Source organism: Eublepharis macularius, chromosome 7 (assembly GCF_028583425.1).
Source record: "Eublepharis macularius isolate TG4126 chromosome 7, MPM_Emac_v1.0, whole genome shotgun sequence".
NCBI classification, from domain to species: Eukaryota; Metazoa; Chordata; class Lepidosauria; order Squamata; family Eublepharidae; genus Eublepharis; species Eublepharis macularius.
Genome location: NC_072796.1, coordinates 123,571,154 through 123,592,135, shown reverse-complemented (window position 1 = coordinate 123,592,135; position 20,982 = coordinate 123,571,154). Strand labels below are relative to the sequence as shown.

The following is a 20,982-nucleotide window of genomic DNA, read 5'->3' as shown; positions in this document are numbered from 1 at the left end:
GATGTGCACAAATTGCATTACAAGATGCGCATAAAGTTTGGCATAATTGTTTGTTGCATTTAAGTTGCATATTAGAGCCATCGTATTGCATTCACCGTCTTAATAGAAGTAGCATAGGGGTCCCCAACATGGTGCCCACAGGCAACATGGTGCCTGTGAATGCCATTCTGGCACCTGCCAAGATAGTTTTAGAAAGCAGGTGGGACCCGGTGGGGCTCCTGTCCAGCTGGGCTTCTGACTGACCACCAGAGATCTGGTTGGTTGTGCAGATTGAAATAACATTGTTTCAGTAGCAACTGACACTACAGTGTTGGTTTTACTCTCTCTCACTCCTCTTTCCCAATATATTTTTAAGAATTACTTATCTTGTACTCTGCATTTGGGCTTCTTCTGGGCATATGTCTGTGGCTTTGCAGTGGCCATTTTGTAGTGGGCCCCATCTCCCATGGTGACAGTTTTGTGGTTGCACCCACCACTCTTTGTCAGAATTCTAGCGGTGCCCACAGACTCAAAAAAGATTGGGGACTCTTGAAGCAGCCGATGCTCTTCATTTAGATGATTAGCAGGGAGTTCACTGTTTCACTTGCCTCCTACCTTGGTCCTTGGAGGGATTACAACAGTATTCCTAGCTATGTTGGCACAGAAAGTGGAGCTTTGATATATGAGAGCAGTTCAAGATCCAAAACACCCATGGCAGAGGCATGCTATGCCTTAGGGCAATGTTCCACAAAGAGGATATAGGAGTGTGAATTCTTCAGTCCACTGGCACCTTAAAGACTAATCAAATTCAAGATTTCTATGTGGGAAGCAAAGGCAAATAAAAACCTGGAAGAACAAATGCTGGAGGTAATTATCCACTATTTATAATATAGGCAACCTCTATTGGAAAAAGAAGTGCTATTAAGTTGGGGAGTTTTCATATCAATAATTAGTCTCCTTTCTCTACTGAAACTAAGTTGGAGCACATGGAAATGAAATGAATGCATGTTCTTCACTGTTTCTCTCTTTTTCTACTTCCTTCCACTCTCTTTATTTTCCTTGCCTCAAATCGTAGATTGTAAGATCCCTGGGGCAGTAAACCTTGTACTTTTATAAATTTTCCATACGCATTGATAGCATTGTATAAATCTCAGACTACTTGCATTTCTATTGATATTACTAATTTCTGTTCAGTTGGGCTTAATTCGCTGGAAATTAGCTTGGCACATTAACGCCAGGGCTTAATTCTGGACTATATGAAACAGTAGTAGATCAAAAGTGCCCCAACCCGGTGCAGTGTGTATTTCTTTCACTCATCAAGATCTCTGCACTCTGGAGGCTGGGGAGTACAGATCAAAGGGTGATGTTTGAGCCCCAGTATCTTTCTGTCTAGCAAAGGTATTGTGAAAGATTTAAATTGCTTTTGAAATGAATAGTGAGAGCAAACAGCATGATCGGGCTAGCTAGATCACTAAGGACGTCATCTCAAGGAACTGAGGTCAGTACAAAAGTGTGTTTGCGGGCATGCAAGGTGGCGAGAGAAACCCGCCCTGTAGACAATGAGACCTCTGTAGAGTGCCGTTTGCATTGCCATTCTCAGAATGGCACTGCCTGTTTCCTTTGTTTGTAGCTTGGGGCAGGAAAATGACAACAACAAACACGCAAATAGTTTCTTCAGCAGAAACTAAACAGATCTGTGGATTATATTAATACTGTGTTAAGAACGTAGGAAGAGCCTTGCTGGATCGGACCAGCGGTCCATCGAGGCCAACATCCTCTTTCATACAGTGGCCAACCAGTTACTCTGGAGGCCTGCCCTCTGTTGCCTCCTAGCAATGGTATTCAGAAATTTTTCTGCAATATTTCTGAAAATAGAGATTCCTTTTAGTTGTAATGCCAATAAAGGTTGCTGAACTGATTCCTTTTAGTCACCATGGCTGGTAGCCACTGATGTTCCGATGTTCCATGAATTGGTCTAATCCCCTTTTAAAGTCCTCTGTGATCGCAACCATCACTGTATCCAGTGGTAGTGAAATCCACAGTTTAATCACTCCTTGAATAAAGAAGTACTTCCTTTTGCCCACCCTGAAACTGTTGCTCATTGTTTTATTGATATGTTGATTTTTGCAGCTGGGGAGGTGTGTATGGATGAGTTAGAGCTCACTTAATCAGATGACACTTTTGGGGCTGATTTAAGGATCGTCTTGTGTCTTGATACAGGGGTGTGGAATTACTTTCAGCGGGTTTTGGTGAAGAAATATGCCACCGAGCGGAACGGTGTCAATGTCATAAGCGGACCGATTTTTGATTATGACTACGATGGTTTGCACGACACAACAGACAAAATAAAACAGTAAGGAACTGCTGTCCGTTCACTGCCTTTCGAAATAACTTGGGATTTGGTCCTGGTAGACTCTATATTTTATTTGGTGCTTTTTGGGGGCGGGGGGGGGCGGAATGTTTCCTTAGTGAAGATTAATCAGGGCCAGTCACAGGTTTGGAAAGTTGTGAGCAAGATGAGCTTGTGTGTCCTTTCTCACTTCCCATCCAGAGAGGGAAAGCAGATGTCAAAGCTGTCTGCAGGTCTTGGACCGCTTGTGGGCTGAGAGAGTTGCCCAACTGTGGCAGTGCTTGAGACCACCTGATTTATGCCAAGCAGAATGGCACTAAAGGAAAGGAGGAACCAAACTCTTTGCCTCCCCAAATGAAGAAGAAATTTCTTCACGGTCTACAGAAAAAACAAAAAAGAAATAAGTTCTGTTAAATAAGTTTTGCAATCATGTCAACTCTTTGGAAGCTTAAAGACAAGGCATACCATGCAGCTGTAAGAGAGCAATAGTATTACTTCTGGCCTGGGGCTGTCAGACCCAGGGGTGGACTGGGAAGTTGAAACGGCCCTGGAGCAAGCTGGGCTGAGAGACCCTTGCAATACTGACAGAGCTACTGGGGCTTAGCTCTGTATGATTCCACTGCCTCCAGGGGCAGGTGACCCACCGTATACTTTCCCTGTAAGTTAAATGATCACAACAACCTGGTTAGATTTATGGTGCTTTTGCAGCTCTCAAGCACTTGGAATCTGGAAGAACTGCAAGCAGAGTACTGCAGTTTGGTTTCCATCCGGGGACTCGCTCCTTCTGACCGTTGCTATAGCTCTTTTCCACTTAACTATGCGTCTGCATTTTTTAAAATCATGACTCAACATGTTCTGGGATAATTGCTTTCAGGAAATATTTTCCTGGACAGATGAGCTGTGATATCAATATGCAGCGATGCATTTAAAAGATCTGCACACCCGCACCAAGATCTGCTGAAAAACAGCTTGGATTTGTATGCCACCCCCCCCCCCCAAAGTTTGAACTAATTGCTGATGCTCCAGAAATGAGGAGGCTTTCTTCTCAATCCCGTGCAAGGGCACAATACCTTATAAAAACTGGCATAGCTCAGTGGCTAAGAGAGCAGTCCTAAGCACATCTATTCAGAATCCTAACAAAGGCTTGGGGTTTACTCTCAAGCAGGTGTTCTAAGGTTCACACTGTTAGAGAATTGAGCTTCACATTGGAGAATCTCCCATCTGAATCTTGCTCCTGCCATGAACTCAACCAAACTCTGTTCGCAAACCAAATGAACCAGACTAAAAGTTCGTGGCAGTTCGTCAAAAATGGGATCTGATGAACCGTGGTTCGTGAACCATGAATCAGCCTGGTTCGTGCTTAATTTTGGTTTGTATTTTGGTTCGTGCCCATCTCTACTAATGACCCACTTTGAGGCTTTCAGGTGTTGGTTTGCAATTTAAGAGCATGATTTGAGTCCAGTACCACCTTAAAGACCAACAAGATTTTCCAGGGTTGTTTCAGTGCAGAAAAATGGCATGAGCAGAAAGCAGGAACTCCTCTTGCCCTGACCCCGTGGTCCAGAGCTGAATCGAGGAAACTGAACCCCAGGCCCAATTAGTTAAAAAGCTTATTGTGTTCTTTGGACCTTGGTAACAAACCACCCATGTCAACTAAAAATAATGTAAATAAATAAAATACAATAAACCTGTTGTAAACATTTTCTCTCTCCACTTCCCTAGGTATGTGGAAGGCAGTTCAATCCCAGTTCCAACCCATTACTACAGTATCATAACAAGCTGTTTAGATTTTAACCAGCCTGCTGACAAGTGCGATGGACCACTTTCAGTTGTGTCCTTTATCATCCCCCATCGGCCTGACAATGATGAGAGCTGCCTTGTAAGTTGGGACATTTGGGGGGGGGGGCTGTTGTGTGTGCATCTGGTGAAGCCAACCAGGAGGAACGTAAGCAACAGTATTGGTTCTGCTTTGTTTATCTGCCGTGATCTGCCTTTGTTTCCATGCAATACATTCCATGATATAAGCTGATTCTGCACACATTGGATAATGTATGTCATGGCCCAGCCTGGGCTCAGTGAGAGCGAGGACTCCTCCTCAGGAGGAGAGGGGCTTCGTGTAGCCAGCCAGGACTCCTCAGGAGAAGAGGAGCTCCATGCAGCCAGCCCTGACTCAGCAGAGGCTGGTAATCAGGAGCCACAGCTGTTGGCTAATCGGAGCCTACAGCCAGCAGCTGAAGCAGAGCCATCAGTACTCTCCAGCCCCAGCACTACAGGGGAAGTGCAGCCAGGGACTTCCACAGGGGAAGCTCAGTCAGGGACTGCCAGCACCACAGGGGAAGCCCAGCCAGAGGCTTCCACCCCCCCAGGTTCACCCACACCCAGAGAACGCAGCAGACAGCGCCAGAGACTGGAGCTGCAGGAGAGACGGCGCAGTGCTCATCTCCTGAGCCGACGCCAGCTGCTGGAGAGTGATGATGAGTAGCTTCAGGATGGAGCCCCAGCAGCTGGCTGAAAACCATGCCTGGCTATAAAAGTCAGTCAGAAGCAACAGCCAGGCGTGGAAGCAACGTCTCTACTGCCTGCAACCACTCCGGGCTTCGTGAACCTTGCCTGTGCCTACTGTTGGACCTGACGCTACCGGTAACTGACCTTGGACTGTGCCTGACCTTGCTCTTGGACTCTGGACTCACTTCTGGCATTAGCTTGTGCTCTGACCACTGCTTTGACTTGGCTTTTGGCTCCTGAAACTCCCTCTGGACTTGGTGCCGAGGTTTGGACTTGCACCACCCTGCTTGGGCTGGCCCAGCCCGTGACAATGTACTTCCAATCCTCTTTAGAGATCATTTGGAACTGAATTTTTCGAGTGTGAAACAAAAAATCCACTTCCAAACGATAGCTAAAGTGCATTATCCAATGTGTGCGGAATCAGCCATTATTAAACATTCTAAGGAAATTAGCCCTCAGTGCAAATTTTATGGGAGGCCTGGACACCGACCAACCCATGCGCAGTCAAGCACATCTGTGTGGTGTGGCCACAGTTTCTGAGTAATTCAGTTGTTTGTATGGGACGTGACAATTGACCGTGCTACTACCACAATTTTATATGTTACAGGAGAACATGGTTAGAATATATGGCTGCATTATAGCATGTAGCTCCTTGGACCTAACTTCTCTAAAAAAAATATCCACTCATGTCTGAGGTAGGTCCTGTAGCTCAGTGGTAAAGTACCTACCAGGCATATGGAATATCCAGAGTTCAGTTCCTGGTATGTGAGAACCTGAAGACCTTCATGTGAGTCCCATTCAGATATCGACCACATGCTCAGTAAGTGGCTTTAGACAAGCCACTGCCCCCTCTGCATTTTGGGACCATTGCAAAAATTATGTGAAGTGTTTTGAATACTTAGAGCACTGTACGTACACTGTTTTAGATTCTGTGAAAAGTGACCATAGATATGTTATGCATTAACTGACCACAGTAAATTGTGACGGATTTTATTTGATTGAGCTTCAGTGAAAGGCTTTTTGTTTGTGTTTTGCTTTCAACTTCCAGTTTGTGACAGCTGTAATCTCAGTTGTTAATTGTTTCAAGAGCCAGTATGGTGTAGCGCTTAGAGTATTGACTGGGACCTAGTCCCTGTTCTGCCATAAAGTGCCTTGGGCCTGATCGGGCCAGTCGGTCTCCTGCTGTGTCTCTCAGCCTAGCCTGCTTCACAGAGTTGTTGTGAGGATAAAACAGAAAGGGGAGGACTATGTACACCACTCTGGGCTCCTTGGAGGAAGGGTGCAATAAAAATAGGTGTATGTATTAACATGCCACCTTACTATTCTCCATTGCTGATTATTGTTTGTGCTACTAACTATAGGTTGCCTATTAATGTATATTAGACACACATACCCCCCAAAACTGGGGGCCCAGAAGCAATTATGGGAGGGGAAATAATTTGGAATTCTTCCCCCTCCCCCCAAAATTCTCCCCCTCAAGCATTCTATAGGCTTTCGAGGTATTGAGCAGGTTAATTTACGCTTTTCCTTTCCCTCTTTGACTCTCAGCTACCCTCAACGTTCCATGGATCGTATTCAGTACTCATTACATTGATCTGGGTTTTTCCCCTGTTGGTTCATTTATGCAGAATATTTTTTCTGCATACTGCATACTTGCTGCCCCACAAGTTGGGGAGACCCATTGCCACAAGTTTATGGGTTCTGTTTTTATTATTTGCACAAGGGCCAGCTGCTGGGGAAAACTTTTATTACCTCTGTTTGCCAATTCTGAGGTCCCCCTTCTCTCCTTGCCTGAATAATAAATTAAGGCTTCAGACTTGGTGATCTTAGAAGCAGAAAAGGTCTATTATGAGAAGTTCTCAAATAAGCTTGAGGCACATGCTCTTACAGCGGCACCTACAGGCAGCACTAGGGTTACCAGCTCCAAGTTGGGAAATTCCTGGAGAACTGGGGAGTGAAACCTGGAGAAACCTGGAGAAAGTGGGGTTTGGGGAGGGAAAGGACCTTGGCATGGCATAATTCCATAGAGTCCACCCCCCAAAGTAGCCATTTTCTCCTGGTGAACTGTGGCCTGGAGACCAGTTGTAATTCTGGGGGATCTCCAGCCACTACCTGGAGGCTGGCAACCCTAGGCAGCACCTATATTTATACCATCACACAGACACAATGCAAGTAAACAACAATTTCTTACAGTACAGAGTATTATTACAAGAATATATAAACAATCAAGTGAATGTCTCATGATGTTTGGAACATGATAGATTAACAGGTTGAGATTATGTGTCCTTTCAGGTCATGGAACATACACTTTCATAAAGACACCGTGGTTATCTGTACATTGCTGAAGAAGAATACTCCCAAGGCTGAGGACAGGGCAGGAAGGAAACATACGTAGCCTTCATTTGTTCTCAGAGAGTGCAAACTGACTGTACACAGCAAGGCCTTCATGTTATTACAACTGAAATACAGGATGGAATGAGGGGTGATAAACACACAGGGAGAGGAGTTTTATCATAAGTTCTTTAGTCAATTTAGACCACAAAGAGTCACATATAGAAAACAATAGGGTACCCAAAAATTCCCAGTCACCAGCCAGTGTAACTGAGAATGTTATCTACTGAGAGCCAAGCTACAAGTGACGCCTGACACAGGTTGGACACTTGTCAGCTCCCCTCAAGTTTTGATGGGAAATGTAGGCGTCCTGGTATTGCAGCTGTAATGGAGAGCCAAGCTGTAAAACCAGGACGCCTACATTTCCCATCAAAACTTGAGGGAAGCTGACAAGGGTCCAACCTGTGTAAGGCGTCACTTGTAGCTTGGCTCTAACATGACTTCTTCAGTGTGCCTTGCACCATATCACAAAATAGCAATAATCAACTGCCTCCAACAAGGTGTCAGATCCAGATTTTCAGCATAAATTTTAAAAAGTATGAGTATACATTAGGGCCGTTTCCACACGGCTTACCTTGTTCCAGAAAACAGCAAAATCTTGCGAGAAGATGCTGTTATTGTGTCTTCTCGCACGATAACAGCATCTTCTTGCGCAATTTCGTGCGAGATTTCACTGTTTTCCGGAACAAGGTAAGCCATGTGGAAACGGCCTAGGACTTGTCACTCTTTAGGCATTGTGCTGAACGGTTGATCTCTGCGACATATACTTGGATGCAGTTTGTTTTGCCTACATCTTCAGAGGGAAAAGGAGCGCCTTTTAGGATATCTTATCCTGGCTGTGTGTTAAGCCATTTTTACCCAGCAAAATCACTCCAGTGTGAAAACCAAGGGGGAAAAAAGCTTTGATAGGTCTCACCATCTGCTTTTCTGTTGACTTAAGAGGAATCTAGAATTCTGTACTCTGCTTCTTTCAGATGGGAGTAATTGGTGTGTGTCTAACCTCAAACAGTTAGTGTGTTATAGGAGCATTTAAAAGGAAATACATCAGCACTCAGTTGGGGAGATGCTCTATAATAATTAATCATCATCATCATTAACTCCAGTAACTCTAATTTGACTATGCCATGGTTAATGGCTGCAAAGCAAGAAAAGGAGTGCGGGGTGGGAAAGGCTGAGATAAAAGGGACGAATGTAAGCGAATGTAATTGCAATTTCCCAGGGACAAATGCTTTGTATGCAAATGTGAGTTACTAAGTTCTATTTAAAAAAACAAAACAAAACTCCAGTTTGCAGTAGAGGAATTATAAAGAAGAAGTGCTGAACCTTTCTCCACCGGCTATTTTTTTTACAAAAATCTTTCTCCAACCTGCCCTCTTTCCTCACTCAGGGCTCCAGATACTTGTGGACAAAGATAATTATGAAAATGGAATTCGTCATGGAAGGGTGAAACCATTTGGGGGGCGGGGGGAGGTGGATTTAGTCAAGAAATAGCCAACGGCGGGGGTGGGGGAAGTGATGCAATTCTTCCAGGGCATGTTCATGGTCCATTGTTCTTTCTCTCAAAATCACACCACCCTAAGGTTGCTTTTCTATGTGAGTGTATATTTCCCCCCAAAACTTCAGTTGGGCTTGCGTTACATATACTTCTGTGTAATGTATCATTTGTCTCTTGGGTTATGTCAGATGCAGATGAAAATGAAAGCAGCAGATCTATCTATCTATCTATCTATCTATCTATCTATCTATCTATCTATCTATCTATCTATCTATCTATCTATCTATCTATCTATCTATCTATCTATCTATCTAGGGGTCATTTCGTAGAAAAAGAGCTGGAGGAACTCATTAGCATAACTCATTAGCATATGCCACACCCCTTGCCATCACCGGAAGCGTGTCATTAGCATAACTGATTTGCATATGCCACCCCCCCCCCCCGACATCACCTATCCTGGCTGTTTTGGACCCAATCCTGGCTATTCAGGGCTGAAATTGGGCCCAAAATGGCAAAAAAGGGGCTGAAAATGGCCGCAAAGGGACCCAAAATGGTCAGGATTGGGCCGCTGCTGAGTGGGAGAGTGATTCACCACCCGTCAGAGGCCCGATTTGGGCTGTTTCGGCCCCAATCCAGGCTGAAACGGGCCCAAAATGGCCGAGAGTCAGGTGGGCGGGGCCACCTGACATGTGACCTCTTTGGGGAACTGCCGGAACCTGCGTTCCTGCGCATTCCCCCTCAAAATGAGCCCTGTATCTATCTATCTATCTAGACCATGTTAGGGGTGGGGAGAAAATGGAAACAGTGGCATGTATCCTATCACTCCACTAAACAAAGTTTGGTGCCTTCTTCCAATCTAAGGAGAAATCCTCCAAATTAAGTGGCTTTTCTGTTGAAGGAAGAGCCACTTAGGTTAGAGGAAGGCACCTAAGCTTTGAGAATCTTCCTCCAGCATAAGGTAGGATGCCAGTCCGCTTGCATTTGAAAGAGACAAAAATCCCCTCGCTTCTCAAAATGGCAGAGTTTCAGGCTTTATGAATTGCCACTTTCCTGTGGTAGGTGGGTTTTGCCTGCCGGCAACGTGGAAGCTTTAAATTAACTGGTTCTACCGCCCCCCCCTCCGCACCCCAAGGCCACAAATAACTAATATAGGTACGGTTAGGCAGGCAGGCTAGTAAACATTTTTATGGTCTGGTGACTTTGTGGATTTATTTGCAAGGCGGCACTAATTAAGATCCTTACACTGTGTAAAGGTACAAATGTTAAGAACATTTTCTAGATGGAGAAACTGGGCTGCTTATTTCCAGGAACACCAAACACACACATGCTCTGTGACAGATTTTGGCATCAGGCCTGAGACTCAGCCACACCAAATACCACTATCAATCTTGACAGCAAATCCTCAACCATCCTAGCTGAAACTGAAGTGGAACTTGTGGTCGTTATTTTCTTGCATTTAGGCCAGAGCTGCTCTGCTTGTTAAAAGGGTTTCAAATGACACAGCACCACCTGGTGGCCACTTATAATCTCCCAGCGTAGTTGTTGGATCTGCCTGAAGACCCGGTCGTCTTTAGACTGGCTGGGAAGGGAAGCCTGCCTTTACTATCCCCTTGATAGCCATAACAGGATTGTGGGGAGGTTGGCTTTGTTTCATTGCCATCCGGAACTGCCATCTGGTGCTGTGCTGTCTGATACTCCACTTAGTGAGCGGGAAATACGGTTTTCAGTTTAGTGGGCAGCCTTGAAAGTAGAGCAGATGCTACGTTGTTTTCTCAGTAGTAAACATCTTACGTTAATATTTCCATACCATGTTGATCTTGAAAACCTGGAACAGATGAGGAACAGCGAGTCTCCAATTCATACATGCTGCAAAAATAAACCTCTTGTTAAGTATATGAAAAAGTCAGAGGAGGAGAAAGGAGTCATTTTAAGCCGGGGAAAGGGGGCTTGAGTGTGTGGCTTTATTACTCTTTGGGCTGCATTTGATACTGGCCTTTAGGGGAAAAGGACGTTTCTGAGTAACTGAACTTAAAAAAGAAGCAAAGTGAGCAGTGGATATATGAAGCTGCCCTGCATGGAGTTAGTTCGTATGTCTGTCCAGCCCATTATCTTCTCCTCTGGTTGGCATTGGCACTTCCAGGCCTCAAACAGAGGTCTTTCCCAGCCCTGTTTCCTGAGGTTGTTTTTAATAGAAAAATTCTTGTGATTGAACCTGGGACGCTTTTATTAACGCTTGTTACTGAACTGTGGTGTTTCCCAGGCCTTGGAGGGCCAAGACACCCACATCCAGTCCATCACCCTTGCAGATTAAAATAGATAGATGATCAAAACATCATGTTAGTAGCACTAGCTCAGTCTAATGGTTTTATTTAACTAATACAGTTGGTTTTCAAAAATACAATAATACAAAGTCATGATTGGCATGTCAAAGGCATGTTGACAATCAGTGAGGGATACCCTGTTGGCGGAGCCTGACAGGCTATTAGCTTATACGACCATTACCAGCACAGCAATAATGAATCATTTTAGCTATACTCAGAAAGGGATAATTAGTCATACTTGAATCAAGAAGACCCAGCCAGGAACAACTGGGGCCCAAATATTTTAAGACGTGAGCATGGAATCGAGATTCCAACCTAGCCCTTCCTTACAGGCCAAATCATAAAATCAGGCCTTCTCTCTATTGTGTTTGATGTTTTTGAATGATATATTATCTTGCCATTAAAGCTGTATGCTTTGCAAAGACCGTTTGTGGTTATTAAGATTAACATACTGGTTGCAATTTTTAATAAAAGTGGGGAGGGCAGGGAAAAAAGGACACATCAACCTGGTTGCTGTCCTCTGCACCCGTTCCCCATTTGTCCACATGTTCTGCCTCACTCAAGTTTGGATTTCTTTTTCAGAGTTCTGAAGAAGATTCTCGGTGGGTGGAAGAACTCTTGAAGATGCATACTGCTCGAGTACGCGATATTGAACAGCTGACCAGCTTGGACTTTTTCCGGAAGACAAGCCGAAGCTACTCAGAAATTCTTTCCTTAAAGACATATCTGCATACGTTTGAAAGTGAAATCTAACTCGCTTAAAAAATTTGGCACATCCTCTCATCAAGTGGTGTATATTTTTATATTATATTTATTAATTTGAAACAGGACATTAAAATTATTAGTGTGTTTTAATCTCGCATCAAATCTTAAACGTTTAAAGTTTTGTGTCAGTTGTTTTCTCTTTTGATTCTTTTAAGGGAGGGTGTGTCTTCACGTCTTTTTTAATAAGCAGAAATCTCTCTTTTTTGTAGTACTGAAGCTCGAGACTTTTGGTTGAAGCTTTCAGATGGTCCTGCAGAAATGATACTCGCATTGCGAAAACATTAATTATTTTTCCCAGCACTCCCTTGCCTGGTTTTTAGTCCTGTACTGTGTGTATCAAACATGTAAAATGACAATTACTGTTAATTATGTGATAGACATATTTAAGCTCCATAGGGAATAGAAATCTAAATATAATAAAACCACACATTCAGTTTTTTTCACTTTGTATTCCTTTCTCAGACAGTATATGAGCACTTGGGTGTCAAGACCTTTTTTTCACTGGAGTGCACCCCCCCTACCTTCTTCTCAAGGGTAAATAAATATGCTTGGGAAGGGGGGGGAACTGGCAAGGAAAGCTTGCTGAGGTTTGTCTTTTTTATGAGCTTTCTTGGCTGAGGGGAGGAAATATCCCAGACAGCTCTCAGGAATTCTCAGGAAATTTTGGGGAAAATTTCCAAAGCGAACCAGGGAAAGCTTTCCAATCAGTAATGCACCCAGGTACCTAGGCATTTTATTAAAGTTGTGACTTTTTGTGATTTTACTCAATACAGTGTTTGCTAGGAATTCTTCTTCACTACAATGAATCAAAGTTTGTTACTTTGGATTTTAAAAAAAGAACACAAAGATACAGGGGTGGCGCCCGGGTTTCTGGCGCCTGTGGCTGCCCCTATGTGCGCACGTACATAGTGCGCGCATGCGTCCCCTGGACTGTGTGATGATGTCACTGTGTGATGATGTCATCATGCAGCAAGCCGGTCCCATTGGCCGGCGGGTGGCTGAGACGGCTCGTGGAGGCTGCCCGCGCTCCCAGTCGGGCGCAACAGGTGGCTGGGGAGGTTCCGCACACCACCCCGGATGCCTGCCGTACCTGGCCCATGGCTTTTGCGCTCAGCCGGGGGTGTGTGTTGGCGGCAGCAGCAGCGTGGGGCTTGCCGGATGCAGCAGCTGCGGGCCAGGCACACCCACTCCATGGTGCGTGCCTCCGCCCCCAGCATCTCCTCTGGCGCCCCCTCTGGCGCCTCAGCGCCCGCGGTGCCCGCCTCACCTCCTCAATGGTGGCACCGGCCCTGCAAAGATACTTCCCCAGCTTTTCTGTGTAAATGAAGGGTTTTAAATGTCCCTTTTTTGTTACATAATGTGGCAGACACCTTCCATCCCAATTTAGTGCCAAACTTACAGCTCAAAGGATAATTCCTTGGCTTGCGCTCTGTAAAGGCTCAGAATCTGTAAAGTGTTTTTTGCTGGCTGGTAAGGTGGGGAATGGAGAGACACGCAAGTTTGACTCTCCTCCCAAGAACAGAGCCATTTGGTGTCATAAAAATGCAGGTGACCCTAGCCAGAGAGGGCAATATGCAACTAGAGCCTCACCTAAGCCAAGGTCACATCTGAGCTATAGAGCTCCAGGACACCAAAATGAAGAGCAAACTTTCCTAAAGACAGGAAGAGAAAGAGGGTCTGCAAAGGATGGTGAAGAGGAGATTATAAACCCCTTGAGCCATGAGGAAGAAGAGGCCATTTTTCCTTTTCACTGCAAGCCATTTTACACCTAGATGCCATCTTAAGTACATGAGCATGTGTTGCTGAGACCACAAAGGGAGCGCCACAGATACTTAAAACAAGATAATGGAGGATTTTTAATGCTTGCAACTCCAAAAATTAGACAGCCTGTACCTTCTTATCATCTGTAGAGGTATGAATAGAGTGAAAGGGTTAAAAGATTGCATTTTACCACCTTTTCATTGTTCCTTGCTTAGTCTGTTGTATTTGCAGATGTGCACTTTTTATTTTCTTATTAAACTACTTTTCATTTTTAATGTGGCTAGTCTGATCTCTGTGACCCATGTTAAGCCCCTGTTCAATCCACATGTACCAGGAAAAGAAGGGGGGTGCAGCGTAGCCCCCTTGAGTACACAAATAAGAGTGTTTTGTACCCCTTGGTAGCCAGTCCAAACAGACAAGGAGACACAAAAGCGGAGCTGCATCTTTAAGCAACAAGAAGCAAAGAGTGACTGAATGCAAACCTTCAGGCAGGGAGCCCAAGAGAGAGAAGGAAGGGGAGACCCAGAGCCTAGGGATGCCAGCCTCCAGGTGGTAGCTGGAGATCTCCTGGAATTACACTTCATCTCCAGGCAACAGAGACCAGTTTCCCTGGAGAAAATGGCTGCTCTGAAGGGTGAACTGTATGGCATTATACCCCACTGAGGCCCCTCCCCTCCCCAAACCCCGCCTTCTCCAGGTTTCACCCCCCAAATCTCCAGGAATTTCCCAACTTGGAAACCCTACCAGGGCTGCTATGTAACTTTCTCACTCCTGCACTGAACAGACACTAGCGCTTGTGTGCTCTGCTTCCCTACACAGAAAATACTTAAATTATACTTCTGTGAGACAGCTAAATTTCCACAATATTTACTTCAAAATGTGTCTTTCTATAACAAAGGTTTAATAGGAAGATGTTAATGTACTGTTTTTTTAAATGTAAGCAGCTTAGAGGACCTCTGTGGTTAAAAGGGAAGGATAGAAAGCTACAATAACTATTAATAAAGATTTTACAGACTTCATCTCAGGGCTGTTTCATACAAAACTTGGGTGGAAAATTGGGATATATTTGTCATGGGAGCTCAGGGCTTTTTTTCAGCCAGAACGCAGCGGAACAGAGTTCCGGAACCGCTTGAAAATGGTCACACGGCCGGTGGCCCCGCCCCCTGATCTCCAGACAGAGGGCAGTTTAGATTGCCCTCCGCGCTGCGCTAAGTGGTGCGGAGGGCAATCTAAACTCCCCTCTGTCTGGAGATCAGGGGGTGGGGCCACCGGCCATGTGACCATTTTCTCCGAGGGCACCCACTGAGCTCCACCACCTCTTTTCCCAGAAAAAAAGCCCTGCTGGAGCTTATTTGGGTACAGATCTGATAGTGATAGAGCACACTATACTCTGGCTACTCCAGGTCCATATCCATCTGTTGCAGGACTAAGAGGTGTGTGAGGCTGTTTGTGTGTCATCATTGGCACGCAGTGAGTAGTCTCTCTCGATGTAACATGTTGCCCTTTTTGCACACTGCCTTCCTTGCATCTTCCTTGTTGTGCGCACAATTAAAGGACTAGAAAACTAGGCATAGCCCAGCACTTCTTCAGTAAACTAGTGTGGAAACCGATTATCCACTAGAAGGTACTATAAGTGTGGTTAGAATAAATAGGTATTCTGACATGTATATATGCAGCATATCAGCTATTATCATTCCACAGGGGTTTTTTTCTGGGAAAAGAAGTGGTGGAACTCAGTGGGTTGCCCTCGGAGAAAATGCCAAGCAGCGCAGAGGGCAATCTAAAGTCCCCTCTGTCTGGAGATCAGGGGGCGGGGCCACCAGCCATGTGACCATTTTCAAGAGGTTCCGGAACTCCGTGCCACTGCGTTCCAGCTGAAAAAAAGCCCTATCATTCCATATTCATCATAGCTAGCTATTTTTATTCCTTCCTTCCTTCTTACAGGTGACGTATATGGCTGTTCTCTATTCTGACCCAACACCTGTTCTGTGAGGTATATTTGGCTGAGGGCCAAGCTACAAGTGACGAATGACACTTGAACGGCAAGTGGATCGAGTGGAGCGCAAGTGGAGGGCAAGTGAACAGGGAGAAATACACTTGCCGTACAAGTGTCATTCATCACTTGTAGCTTGGCCCTGAGAGTCTGTGGCCCTTTTCACACTGCTTACCGGGACTCGCAACGACGTGGAACATCACGCTACAAACGCGGAAAATCACGTTTTTTCTCGCGAGATTTGCACGCGATGTTCCTCTTTGTTGCGAGTCCTGGTAAGCAGTGTGAAAAGGGCCTGTGTCTGAGTGCTGTGCCACACTGGTGCATATCTGTGTAAAGGCTTGCCTGAGGCTGATTCTGCACATGTTGAATAATGCACGCTCAATGCACTTTATCAATTGTTTGAGGTGGATTTTTTGTTCTGCACACAAAACAATCCGTTCCAAATGATCTATAAAGAGGATTGGAAGTGCATTATCCAATGTGTGCAGAATCACTCTGAGTTTTGCTTTGACCTAACACCACTTGGGCCTGTGTATGTGATGCTGTAGCAGCTGTATGAAAAAAGCAACACTCGTTCTGAGCTTCTCTTTTGTCACACAAGTCAAATGATTATTGAATAAGCAAATCACTTTGCCTTGGGTGGTATGCCATGTTACATATATATATATATATATATATTAATTCTGCGCATTCCTGCTAATGCTAACTATTGTACAATTAAACTGAAGATGAGGAGGCAATAATCTGGCATTAACAGCTCGTCTGCATTTTACATTTAGCATGTAGCTAATTTCCACGTAAATGTGAAAAAAAATTAGTCTGATAAATAGTTCATTTCTTTGAAGCCACATGATTGGGACCACAGACATTCACAGGCACTACATGGTACAACTGTTGCATGTGAAAGTATTACTATCGATATTGTGACATCACCAAGTCCCACTCCATGACATCAGCAGGCTCTCAGGGTTTAGGATGACAGGGATCTGGCACCCTTTCCAGTCTGCTCATGCTCTTTCGTTTCTAGCTACAACCTTGCAATACTGTCAGCCTCTTCTGGACATTACAGTTGTGTGTACTGGGGGCTTGCTCACCATGCATATCGGCAGCACGTGCTACCAGCGATTCTCCTGATATGTTCAGTTTCCATGTTGTCTGAAAGGTGAATGTGTGGATTTTGCACATACTACACAAATCCCTGATTTTTCAGAGCTCTGGCTCATGTACACTGAAACTATACAGTATCCCTAGTGTACTGTCTTATGTAATTTCCCCAGCTAGATGTGCAATTCTATATAGAGCTCCTCTAGTCTAGGCCCACCATATAAGGATTTTATTTTTTTTACAACCAAGGAACAGTGATGTCACCAAGATAAAGTTAAGTCTTTTTCTTGTAAATTAACTAATGACTTCCCACACTTCACCCAGGAAGAATGTTTGTGGTTCTGGCCAGTAAATATGCGGGTAAAACAATGGTTAGGTAGCCCCTCTCTAGGATCTTCTTTCTGGAAGTCAAACCTGCCATCTGCCCAATGTATGGCAAGATCAGATCTTCTCTTTGAAATTCAAAACCTCTTCTGTGCTATTAAGGGAAAATTTTATTCTCATACATCGGCTTTGTCATCAAGATACTCCATTCTTTATTAACATCATTTTCTAAACGATTAATTGTAATTCTTAGCTTCTGTAACTTCCTAAACTTTTAATAATAATAACATAAGAGAAGCCATGTTGGATTAGGCGAATGGCCCATCCAGTCCAACACTGTGTGCCATGCAGTGGCCAAAAAACCAGGTGTCCTCAGGAGGTCTGCCAGTGGGGAAGGGACACTAGAAGCCTTCCCACGGTTCCTCCCCCCCCCCACAAACACCAAGAATACAGAGCATCACTGCCCTAGACAGAGAGTTTCATTTATACCTGATGGACCTCTGCTCCATATGTTTATCCAATCCCCTCTTGAAGCTGTCTGTGCTTGAAGCTGCCACCACCTCCTGTGGCAGTGAATTCCATGTGTTAATCACTCTGTCACATCTCTTGTTCATCTGTCACATCTCTTGTTCTTGTCATCCTGTTGTAAATCCTGTTGAGCCCACTTGCAGAGAGGGCAGGATATAAATAATAATAATAATAATAATAATAATAATAATAATAATAATAATAATTATAAATGGCTGTCAACATTTACCCTAGCCATGCTTGCACATAGAGCAAAGAAGATTCCTCAGAAATCTCCTCAGAAGAGGAGCTTCCCATTGTTTCCATTGTGCCCAATGCTGCAGAAGCTCCCACGGAAGACCCCATGCTTCCTCTCCAACCACAGATGAGGAAACCACTGAGCGTGTCTGTCTACCTCCCGCACCTCTGGAGTCTCCCCCAAGAGTGGAGGAGTCAGAGGGCCAAAACCAAAGCCTGGACCAGATAAAGGAGTGTATGCTTGGTAGCTCAGGGAATCCAAAACTCTAGCCTCTCTCAGGAGGAAGATGGCAACTTTAAAGTTCATTGCAGGAATCGGTATCTAGCTTTGGCTACAGGAAAGGGAGGGACTCTCATTCCCCCTATTTAATTTATTTATTTAATTAGATTTCTATTCTACTCTTCCAGCAAGTGGGCTCAGAGTGGATCACAACATTTTAAAATATACAATCCTGCTGTTGTCGCAACCTTTGACAGTTCAAAATGTCCTTTTAACCAGCTTGAGCTTTAGCCTAGAGAGTAACTGATTGCTAAACTTCAGCTTTCTAGGGCCTTCCTTTTGTGGACATCTCTAGTTTCTGGCTGCAGCCTTGAGACTTGGATCCTGCCCTGCTTTCTTGCCTGTTTACATGCTTCAAATCCTGGGAAATGGCCTACTTACAGGTCTGAGTGCACACTCACCAGCGACACGACACTGCCAATACATTTGTTGATGTCACTTCCTGTGCACCTGGAAGTGATGTCAGCATGTTACCAGCAAAGCTATGGTTCGAGGAAAAAAATCATAGAATTTTTGCCCTCAAATCAGAGCAGTTCCAGTGGGCTAGTGACTTGATGATGTTACTTCCGGAAAGGACATAATTACATCACTGCTGAGCATACATGATGGCTGGTAAGTTTTCCCCCTGCCACATGCTGTCTCCCCCCACCAGTTGCCATGAATGACCCAGTAACCCAGATATGACCACATATCCCGTCTAGCCCCCTGTTCTGACTCCTCCTACATGATTTAAAAGCATACACCTAAAAACTGAAATATGACCCACCTGTCTTTGCAAACACATGTCTCATACAAGTATGCTAATTAGGAAATCAGAGTGGTTGCACTTGGTTGCAAACCCAAGTTTGCTTCCATGTAGTGTGTGAAATGGCTGGAAGAAAGCAAGAGAGTATAGGGTGTAATTTAGTGGGGCAGCAAGAGTTTTGCCTTTCTGAAATCCCAGCTTTGTTTTTAAATAACCTTTTTCAGTCTATCGGTTTTATAGGGTGAAGAGCAAATATTCTTAATTTCTGAGGACATTTGGTGGTCTGGCTAAATCCTTATTAAAAGGATACGTCCCTGTGGGCCAACGATGGTAGGCCTCGTCTTAAAGTGCGCATTGATTCTCACAAACAAGGTTTAAAAGCACAGAGCACTTCACAGAGAGGTGCTGGCCACAAGCACGTTACACTTCGGCTTTGGAAAGGAACCTTTAGTTTCCAGCTTTCGAAGTCTGTCTGTCTCACCATGTTCTTGGCAACCCCTCCTGTCCGTGGCTCACAGTTCCTAACCTGCACTAAAAATAAGGTAGATTGATTTTCCAGAAGCAGTTGAAAACAACCTTTGATCTTTAGAAATAAGCCTGAGGCCTGCAGTTGCATAGGAGACACATAAATTAATCGTCTTTCGTTGCTTCCGCAGTTCTGGAAAATTAATTGTACATTTCTGCAGTTTGGTTTCGCCTGTCAGTGGATGAGCTTGTTGGGTTGTCTAACCATCCAAGGGTGGAGTATTGATTGACTGATTGATAATGCAAAGGGGGGAAAAACCCAGGGAGATGGGCCTAGAGCAGGAACCAGTCTTAAATGGCTGCCAGGTGATCCTGGCTCGGACCTGGATAACCTGGTCTCATCAGGACTCAGAAACTAAGCACGGTCTGCTCTGGTTAGTGCTTGCATGGGAGACCCCCAAGAAAGTCCAGGGTTGCTCCACAGAGGCAGGCAATGGCAAACCACCTCTGTTCATCTCTTGCCTTAAAAAACCTGTGGGATCACTATAGGTTGGCTGCAACTTGAAGGTGCTGTACACACACAGATCCTTTCAGGTTTTTTTTTTTTAATAAAAAAACTGTTTTCCCATGGATGGTTAGAAGGTCAACAAGGATGATATAGGATTAGGAGGCAAATCCGGTTGATCTGATGGACAAATTACTTCCTCCGATACTTGCTGCATGGATGTACAGGATAATTTCTATCTTTCTTTTCACCTTGAATCCTCAAAAGAGGGAGAGGAAAACATCCTTTTAATGTCGAAGGTAGTGCAAAGATAGCAAAAGGGAAATACTTCATTGACCATGGCTGATTCCTCACACGTTGGATAATGCACTTTCAATACACTTTATTGTTTGAGGTGGATTTTTTGTTCCGCACACAAAAAAATCAGTTCCAAATGATCTATAAAGAGGATTCAAAAAGAGTCCAGTAGCACCTTTAAGACTAACCAACTTTATTGTAGCATAAGCTTTTGAGAACCACAGTTCTCTTCATCAGATGCCCTCCATGCATCTGACGAAGAGAACTGTGGTTCTTGAAAGCTTATGCTACAATAAAGTGGTTAGTCTTAAAGGTGCTACTGGACTCTTTTTGACTTTGCTACTGCAGACTAACACGGCTAACTCCTCTGCATCTATAAAGAGGATTGGAAGTGCATTATCTAACGTGCGGAATCACTCTATGATAGCTTTTGTGCTGCCTGGTGTCAGGGTGTTGTTCTGGAATCTAAGGCCCTGGACAAAAGCAAAGGATAAGAGAATGAGTTTTCAATCCACCCCCTTTTATTCTCATCCAACAAAACATTCTGGTGTCATATTTATAAAAACAATTTGATCAGCATACACCACTTTAAGAAGATGGTTCCTTGTTAGTGCAGAGACCAAGCATGGAATTTGATTTGTTCTTTCAGAAGACTATGTACTGTACATGAATTATTACTTCATGATTATCTTATTAAACTGTATTAATAGTTGTATAGATTGGCTTTATTCGTGTTACTGAAGATTGTGTTTAGTAAGATGTCGCGAGTCTTTTTTGCTTTGTTACCTGATACTGCGATATTCTCTTGGGGGGGGGGGCTGTCCTTCCCCTAATAGCCTCGACTTTCCTTTGTATGCAATGTTTAAGCCACAATAAAAAGACGCTGAAACTCCGGCCATATTATTTGACCCTCAAAATCAGGGCCAAACTACAC

The 20,982-nt window shown here is 44.3% G+C and overlaps 1 protein-coding gene across 5 annotated transcripts in view; it reads left to right on the top strand.

Annotated features, from left to right (window-relative positions):
- ENPP2 (ectonucleotide pyrophosphatase/phosphodiesterase 2) overlaps positions 1 to 13,842 on the top strand; it is a 103,881-nt gene extending 90,039 nt beyond the window's left edge. For all 5 annotated transcript variants that reach the window (XM_054984607.1, XM_054984604.1, XM_054984605.1 and 2 more), the window contains 3 exons: positions 2,200 to 2,332; positions 4,052 to 4,208; positions 11,624 to 13,842. In XM_054984607.1, coding sequence (XP_054840582.1) covers positions 2,200 to 2,332; positions 4,052 to 4,208; positions 11,624 to 11,794 — 461 coding nt within the window. In that variant the 3' untranslated portion in view covers positions 11,795 to 13,842. The remainder of the gene's footprint in view (positions 1 to 2,199; positions 2,333 to 4,051; positions 4,209 to 11,623) is intronic.
- The last annotated feature ends 7,140 nt before the right edge of the window (positions 13,843 to 20,982 follow it).